This window comes from Dreissena polymorpha, chromosome 5, assembly GCF_020536995.1.
Source record: "Dreissena polymorpha isolate Duluth1 chromosome 5, UMN_Dpol_1.0, whole genome shotgun sequence".
NCBI classification, from domain to species: domain Eukaryota; kingdom Metazoa; phylum Mollusca; class Bivalvia; order Myida; family Dreissenidae; genus Dreissena; species Dreissena polymorpha.
In genome coordinates, this window is record NC_068359.1 from 2,149,690 (window position 1) to 2,161,870 (window position 12,181).

The 12,181-nt window shown below is 34.3% G+C and overlaps 1 protein-coding gene across 1 annotated transcript; it reads right to left on the reverse strand.

Annotated features, from left to right (window-relative positions):
- Positions 1-3,403: 3,403 nt before the first annotated feature.
- Positions 3,404-6,616, reverse strand: LOC127881267 (beta-1,3-galactosyl-O-glycosyl-glycoprotein beta-1,6-N-acetylglucosaminyltransferase-like). The gene is given in 5 exon segments (XM_052429015.1): positions 3,404-3,705; positions 3,915-3,968; positions 3,971-4,140; positions 5,345-5,764; positions 6,609-6,616. Coding segments are annotated over 5 exon segments (954 nt in total).
- Positions 6,617-12,181: the final 5,565 nt, after the last annotated feature.

Here is a 12,181-nt window from a genome sequence, read left to right on the forward strand (position 1 = left end):
TGGTTTACCCCTAATTGTCCCAAACTGTAATTTTTAGGCTTAAAAATCGATTTCAGAAAATACAGGTAAGTAAAATGCCTGGAGCATAAACATAACTATAGTTAAATTCAATATGTTGTCGACTTTATTATTATTTATTATTAATTATTTATGTTGTCTACATTCCATCGTATCACAAGTCTTGATCGAAAAGGATTAACTGTTTTCCTATATCTTTTTTCTTTTACAAATCCAATTGTGGATAGAATACAAATATAATATTGATCGATAAACACACATAATTTTCAATTTTATGTTATAAAATTATGCACGCTGTATGATCCTGTGTTTGAGAATTGATGTGTTTTCATGACCTTTCACCTATAGACATTCGCGCACCACCGCATGCAGATGGTGAGAATTTCTAGTAAATTCTTTGTATAGTGCACGCTGCTTTATTGAAGAACCATGTGGATAATTCAACTACTTTAGCAATAGCGCTTTAAAAGCAATTCATTTAAAGGTATTTGATTATGTTTGAGGATTTTGTTTACATTTTACATGCTGTTTCATATTTTATGTTAAACAATTTTGGACTAATCATGTAATTAAAATTATTGCAACCTGGTCTGTTGCAACACGCACGCTTTTCGTGCGTGGATCTTGACAGATGACAACAGCAATTTCGCCATGCTATGAAACATTGTTTTAGATGTGTGCGAAGTAACTTTAATCGACGAAATTTAACACATGGCTATAGCAAAGCGAAATATACATCAGTGGGGGTATTCAAGTGATTATCAAGATGGTCACGTCCATGCCGAGGCAGGTATTTTTAGCCGGTTTATACCCTTTACTTCTTGTATTTTTTTTTTCTAATTTACTGGCGTTTATTTCATAGTAATATTCGCTCTATATCCCAACTTTTCTCGCTGCGAAATTTCTTAGCGGGAAGACCTAATTAGGGCTCCACTAAAAATTGTGCGGGAAGTAAAGTCGAGATATGAAGCGAATTTAAATACGAAATTAACACTTATCACCTTTTTACGGATTTAACTGGAAAATGAGCGTCATTTAAAAAATAAACAAAAGTAATAAAGGGTATAAAACGGCGAAAAATATCTGTCTCATCACGGACGTCGCCATCTTCATAATCACGTGATTACCCCCTCTGATACACGTACTGACATTAAATTACTACCACGTAGATTATTTAAAGGTTCTTGTTTTCAGAACTTACTTGCCATAAGGATTCAATTGCTCACCATTTGCTTTTAACTTTCCTAAGTAACTATTGTTTACAGTTAAAAGATTCGAGGATGATGCTCGACATTGTATTTAATGTACTGTACATTTACTGTTTTATATTACGTAAATGGTAAATCTGTAATTATTTGTTAAACAATCTTCGGTAAACGCTTACTTAATTGACTGACGTCAATAAAAAAATAATAGTCGCCATTTAACCCCGCTCTCATAAGCATTCTAGGAACCTATTTGACGGCGAAAATTGCAGTTTGGCGACTATAAAGTAACCTGAGCATTTCTATTGACGCATCTGTGTTAGCACACATGACTTAAATGTGGCTTGTCAAAAAAAAATTAAACACTAATATGTACGGTGGCATAGAGGGGACATGGTAGTCTTGTTCGGTCTTAAATGGGTCTTATGGCGCGTTGGCTTGCGTAGCTAAAACCCTTCCTGTGCTAGGGTTCGTGGTCTCATTAGGTATCTCCTAATACGGTTATTTTGCCATCGCATATGGCATCATACCCATTTTCGCATGACGCGGGTGTTGTCTTGAAACATACTTTAATGTGGCTTGTCAAACACAAATACAAAATTATAGAGGACGGGCGGGGTGGACCTTAGACAGCGTGCTGAGGAAACCGTTCTGGTGTTCCGCAAATAAACGTAGAGCGTACTAGGTAATGAGACCACGAAACCTTGCGCTGTCAGGGCTTTAGCTACGCTAGACAACGCGCCATAAGCCCCATTTAAGACCGTTTTCTGTAATATATTGTCTTGAAACCGCATCTTAAAGGTATGCGGTTGTCTTAAAAGCTTCCCTTAAAGGTTTCGGGGTCTCATTATATATCTCCTGATGCGGTTGTCTTGAAACCGCATATGGCATAAGACTCGTTTTTGTTTGACGAATTGTCATCGAATAAAATGGCATAATACCCATTTTTGCATAACGCGGGTCTTGGTATTGAATTTTAGTGTGGTTCCACAAATAATAGAAACACATCACTAGTTAACAAAGCAAACTCCAACCTGTTAGTGTGACTCCACAAATTATTTATAGAAACACATCACTAATTAACAAAGCAAACTTAAACATGGGTGTTTTGTTCGGGTTTTCTTGGCACGTTTAGTGTACATAAAGCCCTGTCTGCGCAATGTTTTGTGGTCTCATAATGTATCTCCTGACCTACTGCGAGAGGCGCAGGCTGAACCATAGCAACCCATACTATTTCAAATCAGACATATGTTTCAACTAATTCAAATTCAAATGGATTTGTTTGTCTTATTTACCATCAACTAAGTGTATGGATGTAACAATGTACATGAATTCATAATGTTTAAAATGATTTAATTCGTTTTCAGTATGAATGAGGTGTGTAATGTGTATATACTTATTATGTTAAATGTGTTTCAGTTTTTTGCCTACATACGATTTACATTCTGCATTTTGTTCTTTTCAGGTTGATCAATATATCCAAAAGACTCCATGTTGTGCATTTTCAAACTTTGGAAAGTTATTACAAGTTAAATGGCGTATAGAACATTTATTATCAAATGTAAAATATATAACCAATAATGCATTTTTTAAAGCGAGATTATACGATTTTTTATATGTGATAAATTGTAATATATTGATAAAATATGTTACAATAACATAAAATAGGCTAAAAAAATATACATTAGAGACGAATTTCATAAAATGCAGCAAAGACAAATTAGCGTCCCTAGCCGAATGGACGTACATATTTTTTTTACAATAACCGAAGCATTCATCTTTTTATTAGGACCAGAGTTAGTGTTCGTGTGTCGTATGAATATATATCGTTGCAGGAATTTAAAATGAACCGTTAACCTAAGTTAAGATTCACATCGTACATGCATGATATACATGCTGGCGAATTCGACTGTACAGCCTTTTTTCGATTTCAGAATTAAATATCTGGCTTATTTCGCATTTTCGACACATTTTCTTCTTAACATTAATTTCAATTTATATTGAAATATAAATATAATAAGTTTTAACACATTTTATATAAATTCATTAATATTTGACAAAATCGTATAATCTCGCTTTAAGATCTTTATCGAATGCCTGATTTAACTTATTGAATATTATAATTCTAGAAATGTAAACACAATTTGAAGTAATTAATAAATGAATACATTCAAAAAAAATTATCCAACTTTATTTTTCACAAAGTCCAACTGTGTGTAGTAGCTGGAATCAAATGACCGACGCCCATAATAAAAATCTCTAGTGCGATTTGCCATCAACTCTTCCAGACAATCGTAAGCATATGGATGAAAATCTTGATGAAGTTTATTTACAAATAAACTCTTGCTCCTGACTAGCAGGGGTAGGTCACCCGTTGCTATGATGCAGACGCCGCGTACTCTTTTGCCCGCACACGGGATGCGGCCCCTGTTTTTGAATCTTGCTATGTAAGGCTTTGCTGCTATGTCCCGGGTCTTATTACCTGAAAAATAAAAATTAATACCACTTCAAATAGAAACATAATCATATCCCAACTTACCATCATAGTGTTAACGCTATTTTTTGTAAAACTTACTAAAAGCCCATCATCTGTCTAATGCAGTTAAATATTTATAAATATCCCAACGCCAAGTTACTTGCATTATGATCATTACACTTCTACATGGCTTATCCGAATGACAACAAACCAACCTGTGTAAGCCCCGGGTGCACCAAGGCTCGGATTGTGATTCAGGGTAGCAAAAAGGTCTCATCTGGAATCTTCGTTTTTGCTGTCCAGTTGTAGAATTCAACGGCCTTCTCGCTGTGAAGAGCAAATTCCACGAATGCCCGACTGAGTACTGCATGCACTGCCCCTTTGACGGGTTTGATTTTAAAGGGTGGAGGACCGGCCTCTTTCCATCGGGCAGAGAAATTCCTTTAAAATACAGGAGAACTTAGCATAGCTTGAAAATAGTCCATTAAAAAACTAACAGATAACCTCAAATAACTTGAAAAGTATTGAAACGATGCAATTTTTATGAAGCGTCACTGTTTCGAACGTACTCCCATGAAAGGAAAGCAGAGACTTCGGATACAAGTTATAGAGGTTCTTTGGCAGACCATGAAGAAAACCTAGAATACATAGAAATACAAACGGACTGCAATATATAAAGCATGCTCTGCAAGGTAATTTATGAAAGAAGTCAGCAGTTAACAACTTGTTAACCCTTTAACAACTTAGAAATGATTACTTCAGTAATTACAGGAAACATAGCCTAAACCTGATGCATGAACATTATTATAGGAAAACTCTGTTGAGAAATTAGAACAACGCGATGAGATGAAAAAGATTCAATAGGCAAATGCTTAAAATTATTTCAAGAATATACAAGAATTATACTCAACATATTTTTAAGTGATTGTAATTTATTTTATTTAAATAATTATTGATAAAAGTTCCGCGAATGGATGACAGAGTATTCAAAACGGCACGCAAAGCAATTACACGAACTGAAAAGGCGGTAAGTACTAATTTGCACGACGACCGTAGTTCAACAGTTTAGTGATATTTAGATATACTCGATGCGCAGAAAATGTACACACCAAATATCGTCATGTTAACAGTTTTTTTAAACAACAAGAGATGTGTTTGTCAGAAACACAATGCCCCCTATTGCGTCGCTTTGAAATAAAATTTCAATATATCATTTTGCAGCTTTAGAAATTATCTCCCTTTTAAAGCTTATTACTTCCCTTGGATTGTATTTTTTACTTTTGACCTTGAAGGATGACATTGACCTTGATCTTTCACCACTCAAAATGTGAAGCTTCATGAGATACACATGCAAATATCCAAATATCAAGTTGCTATCTTCAATATTGCAAAAGTTATGGTCAATGTTAAAGTTTTCGGACGGACACAGACACACAGACAGACAAACGGACTGACAGTTCAACTGCTATATGCCACCCTACCGGGGGCATAAAAAGTAAGTCTTGCGAGCGATCGTTGTGCCTGCAAATATTAAATGGCCCATGTTTATAGAGATAACAGAAAGTCAATATCTTGTTAAGTTGTAATAAATGTTGGAAGTATCGGTAAGTGCTTATGATAATTACACAAATGAATACAAGTATACCGTGTGTCGTGTTCTACGTCGTTGGACCCGTTGAAGGCTGTCAGAATTTTTACCAACTCGAAGTTCGACTTCAGGGGAAACTCCTGACCTGTCAGGTTAATAAAGTACTTCCATTTACGACTACGTCGATGAAGATCCTCCATGCAAACTAGTTCCGGTGTTAGAACGGACAATTTGCCCCATTTTACTCTGATCCGTTGAGACGCAATAAAAACATTGCCAAAGCATCCCGTAATGGAAACGACTGCTTTAAATATTTCGTCACTGGTTTTATCATCCACGTGAATGCAATAGAAATTCTGCGGTCTGTAAATGGCACGCAGAAGTCGCTCGAACATTTCAATGTCTTTGTACATCAGAATGCTAAAAGCTACAGGAAACTCTCTTTCAAGCTCCGAAAGTGTATCAGTTATATAGCCTCTATGAAGTTTAAATGAAGAACAATTTTCAGTCCACTTTTTATAATAATTTGGCTGCAAGTGCGTTCGCTTAAGGGTTTCTGTCAACGTATTTGCTCCATTAATTTCTTCCTTGTCGCGCTTAAAGATGGCTTCACAGTCGACATCAGTCACTAATCGACCTTCTTTAAACATAACTGGCTTTTCATCGTGTTTGACGATTTCTGGATGATTCGTCGTTGCTGTTGCTCTTCTTTCTGTCGGAATGTAAGTCAGCGCCCCATCATCGTGTATTCTAACACGCAATAATGTGTTGTTTTGCAACAAAGACGTTGTCAGTATGTGTCTATCAATATGTGGTCCAGACAGTTGACTCGTAGTCCACAAAAACAGCGCTGGTAGTGAACAAATTGCCACTGTCACAATTGCACATTTCAGTACAGACGTCTTGGCTAAGCATGCCATAAACCTGACACAATGGCGGGGCATCGATGTATATAGTTTTGGTTCAAATCTAAAACAAAAAAAAGTTGTCTTTGTTTAAGACCATTATAAACGAAACCAGTGTTTTGCAGGTTCTAAGATTATTTCCTGTTTTGGGCATAATATGATGTTGTAATAATAATAATAATAATAATAATAATTATAATAATAATAATAATAATAATAATAATAATAATAATAATAATAATAATAATAATAATAATAATAATTTATTTTTATTATTATTATCATTAGTAGTAGTAGTATAATTATTATTCATAAATTAAAATATCTTTTAAAACAGTTACACGAACATCAACTATATTAATATACTTATTTATTAGATCTATAATAACGCTTTAATCTCATGTAATTGTACGTACCTTAGCATTTCAGCACACAATTTGATAATACCGATTCTAAAAAAAAAACGCCAGATTTTATATAAAAAAAGTAAACATATTTTACTAAAATCAATTACGATTGAGTCCATGACATATGTTATCAACAATAATTTAACGAATTAGTTGATGACATGTTTGCAGAAGCTGTGAAATGACACTAATCAAGAGTGAAACTATTCAAGCGCTTCGAAGCAAGTTCGAGCCAAACAAACAAATGAAGGTACGAAACAGGTGACAGAGATTGACAAAACACTAAGAGCCATCCAAAATTTAACCCTCGCTATGATGATGATGATGATGATGATGATGATGATGATGATGATGATGATGATGATGATGATGATGATGATGATGATGATGATGATGAGTAATCATGTATAATAGATTTTTACACATGATCAAACAATAAATGCAAATTTAATCAGTCACAAATAAAATGCACGTTTTCAGGTCAAGATAGAATTGCTGTAACAATGTTTATTTTAAGTTGTATATTTTAAGTACACTTTACAAAATAATAGAGCTCATACAAAATTGAAACTTTAACAGTACGATACAATATACGAAGTCGTATGTCACCAACGTTGTATGCATATCTTTGGATCTGCTCGAAGATGAAACAACGTGAACAACTTGTCTTCAATGTTGTTCCGGATTAGTGTTCAGCAACACGTTTTTCAGCTCCAAATTAAAGATTCCGTGTAAATAATCCAGTAATAAAATTGTACGATGGAAATTTAACATTCATGCCATTTTATTCGTCATATTTTACTAAAATCAAACAACGATTGAGTCCATTACATATGTTACAAAAATAGTTGAACGATTTAGTTGATGATATGTTTGCAGGCAGCTGTGAAATGACACTAATCAAGCGCTTCGAAGCGAGTTCGAGCCAATGAAACAAAATTACGCTCGCGATGATGATGAAGAAGAAGAAGAATATGATGACGAAGAAGAATATGATGATGAAGAAGAGAATGAAGAAGAAGAAGACTATGGTGATGATGATGATGATGATGATGATGATGATGATGATGATGATGATGATGATTAAACGTGATGCAAACTTAATCAGTCAAGTCATAACCTAAATACATGTTTTCAGGTCGAAATAGTATCGCTTTAACAATGGGTATTTGATGTATATATTTTCAGTTCATTTTACAAATTGATAGCGCTTATACAAAATTGAAACTTTAAAAGTACGATACAATATACAAAGGAAACAATCAGATGTACCTAAATATTTTGTTGCTTCTAGTCGTTTGTCACCAACGTTTAATGCATGTCTTTCCTACGGATGAGCCCGAAGATGAAAAACGTCGAAAACTTGTCTTCCGTCTTGTTCCGGATTATTTTTCAGCAACACATTTCTCAACTCCAAATTAAAGATTATGAATACACAATACAGTAATAAAATTCATTACGTCATGTTTGATGGAAATATAACATCACAATGACATATTTTGATAATTTTAGTGTTTTTTTACGATTTTTTTAAGCCAGATAATTCTACTTTATACAGCTTAATATTTTTATGACAATTATTTCTCAATATCTTAAACTTAACAATTCATAGATATGAGAGGATTACAAATTAGTATGTTTGAGTGTCATCGTATATTATTATAAGCTTTATTTTTAAAGTTTTTAGGATTAATATAATTGCATCATTCTTTGTTATAAAGGTTTACCCCCGATTGTCCCAAACTGTAATTTTTAGGATTAAAAATCGATTTAAGAAAATACAGGTAAGTAAAATGCCTGGAGCATAAACATAACTATAGTTAGATTCAATATGTTGTCGACTTTATACAGTAACTACACTCCATCGTATCACAAGTCTTGATCGAAAAGGATTAACTGTTTTCCTATATCTTTTTTCTTTTACAAATCCAATTGTGGATAGAATAAAAATAAAATATTGATCGATAACCACACATAATTTTAAATTGTATGTTATAAAATTATGCACGCTGTATGATCCTGTGTTTGAGAATTGATGTGTTTTCATGACCTTTCACCTATAGACATTCGCGCGCCACCGCATGCAGATAGTGAGCATTTCTAGTAAATTCTTTGTATAGTGCACACTGATTTATTGAAGAACCGTGTGGATAATTCAACTACTTTAGCAATAGCGCTTTAAAAGCAATTCATTTAAAGGTATTTGGTTATGTTTGAGGATTTTGTTTACATTTTACATGCTGTTTCATATTTTATGTTAAACAATTTTGGACAAATCATGTTATTAAAATTATTGAAACCTGGTCTGATGCAACACGCACGCTTTTCGTGCGTGGATCTTGACAGATGACAACAGCAATTTCGCCATGCTATGAAACATTGTTTTAGATGTGTGCGAATAACTTTAATCGACGAAATTTAACACATGGCTTTAGAAAAGCGAAATATACATCAGTGGGGGTATTCAAGTGATTATCAAGATGGTCACGTCCATGCCGAGGCAGGTATTTTTCGCCGGTTTATACCCTTTATTACTTGTATTTTTTTTTCTAATTTAGTGGCGTTTATTTCATAGTAATATTCGCTCTATATCTCAACTTTTCCTCGCTGCGAAATTTCTTAGCGGGATAACCTAATTAGGGCTCCACTAAAATTGTGCGGGAAGTAAAGTCGAGATATGAAGTATTTAAATACGAAATTAACACTTATCACCTTTTTACTGATGTAACTGGAAAGTGAGCGTCATTTAAAAAATAAACAAAAGTAATAAAGGGTATAAAACGGCGAAAAATAGCTGTCTCATCACGGACGTCGCCATCTTGATAATCACGTGATTACCCCCTCTGATACATGTACTGACATTAATTACTACCACGTGGATTCTTTAAAGGTTCTTGTTTTCAGAACTTACTCGCCATAAGGATTCGATTGCTCACCATTTGCTTTTAACTTTACTAAGTAACTATTGTTTACAGTTAAAAGATGTGAGGATGATGCTCGACATTGTCTTAAATGTACTGTACATTTACTGTTGTATATTACGTAAATGGTAATCTGTAATTATTTGTTAAACAATCTTCAGTAAACGCTTACTTAATTGACCGACGTCAATAAAAAAATAATAGTCGCCATTTAACCCCGCTCTCATAAGCAATCTAGGAACTATTTGACGGCGAAAATTGCAGTTTGGCGACTTGTAAGTAACCTGAGAATTTCTATTGACGCCTCTTTGTTAGCACACATGACTTTAATGTGGCTTGTCAAAAAAAAAACACTAATATGTACGGTGGCATGAAGGGGACATGGAAGTCTTGTTCGGTCTTAAATGAGGTCTTATGGCGCGTTGGCGTGCGTAGCTAAAACCCTTTCTGCACTAGGGTTCGTGGTCTCATTAAGGTATCTCCTAATACGGTTATTTTGCATCACATATGGCATCATACCCATTTTCGCATGACGCGGGTGTTGTCTTGAAACACACTTTAATGTGTCTGTCAACACAATACAAAATTATAGAGGACGGGGCGGGGTGGACTTGGACAGCGTGCTGGGGAAAACCGTTCTGGTGTTCCGCAATAAACGTAGAGCGTACTAGGTAATGAGACACCACGAAAACCTTGCGCTGTCAGGGCTTTCGTAGACAACGCGCCATAAGCCCCATTTAAGACCCGTTTTCTGTAATATTTGTCTTGAAAACCGCATCTCTAAGGTTTTGCGGTTGTCTTGAAAGCTTCCCTTAAGGTTTCGTGGTCTTCATTATATATATCCTGATGCGGTTGTCTTGAAACCGCATATGGCATAAGACTCGTTTTTGTTTGACGAATTTTCATCGAATGAAATAGCATAATACCCATTTTGCATGACGCGGGTCTTGTATTGAATTTTAGTGTGGCTCCACAAATAATAGAAACACATCACTAGTAACAAAGCAAATTCCAACCTGTTAGTGTGGACTCCACCAACTTAATTATAGAAACCACATCACTAATTAACAAAGCAAACTTAAACATGGGTGTTTTGTCGGGTTTCTTGGCACGTTTAGCGTACATAAAGCCCTGTCTGCGCAATGTTTCGTGGTCTCATTATGTATATCCTGACCTTACTGCGAGAGGCGCAGGGCTGAACCATAGCTACCCATACTATTTCAAATCAGACATACGTTTCAACTAATTCAAATTCAAATGGATTTGTTGTCTTATTTACCATCAACTAAGTGTATGGATGTACCAATGTACATGAATTCATAATGTTTAAAATGATTAATTCCTTTTCAGTATGAATGAGGTGTGTCATGTGTATATACTTATTATGTTAAATGTGTTCAGTTTTTTGCCTACATACGATTTACATTCTGCATGTTGTTCTTTTCAGGTTGATCAATATATCCAAAAGACTCACTGTTGTGCATTTTCAAAACTTTGGAAAGTTATACAAGTTAAATGGGCGTATATAACATTTATTATCAAATGTAAAATTATATTCTTCAATAATGCATTTTTTAAAGCGAGGATTATACGATTTTTTTATATTTGATTAAATTGTAATATATTGATAAAATATGTTACAATAACAAAAATAGGCTAAAAAAATACATAGAGACGAATTCATAAAATGCAGCAAAGACAAATTAGCGCCCCAAGCCCGATTGTGACGTACGTATTTTTCTACAATAACCGAAGCATTCGTCTTTTATTAGGACCAGAGTTAGTGTTCGTGTGTCGTATGAATATATATCGTTGCAGGAATTTAAAATGAACCGTTAAACTAAGTTAAGATTCACATCGTACAGTTTGAACACAACCGTCTGTGTTTCTACTTGAGTGTGCTTACATTTGGAACCGCTGATTAAATTTGAATCGAGGCTTATAGCGAATATTTTGTCTCGTTACTTTTCTTAAGGATATTTCGATTTCCGTAAACATTCTTAAGGACTATTTCGATTTTCCGTAAACAGGAAAGATCACAATAAATATTACTACGCAATGTAAGATTCAGTTAATTTTCATGTGTTTTTGCTTTTATTTTAGGAATAAACTAATAAATACAATATTGTAGGATAAATAGAATACTATGTTAGTGTGATTGTGTACTTAAATTTATCCCACTCGTGTCAGAAAGGCTTACCAGGCTCGGCAAGCCTCGCTCATGTAAACTTTTCTTCACTCGTGGGATAGAAACTTAAGTACACAATCACAATAACATAGTATTCTCTTATACTCAAACAAAAAATAAAATTAACCAAAGAATACCAAATGTCAATGGAAATCATGGTATATGTAGGTTCGAAGTTAAAATATTTATTGCACTCTATTTCTACCTAGTTTTATTAAATAAAAACACAGTTCTTATTCGGTGTGCATAAGGAATAAGGAACTGGTTCCTTATTCTTTATTCAAATCGAATATGGAACGGGCATTTCATAATAAACCAAACTTTTAGAATGAACCAAAGAGACAAATAAATCAATGAAATTAAGGTTGGGTATATCAAAAAATTAATTGCAGTACATCTCTACTAAGTTGCATTAATGATAACCTAGTTCCTTATTCGGATTGAAAAGAATTAAGGAAATGGTGCCTTATTCA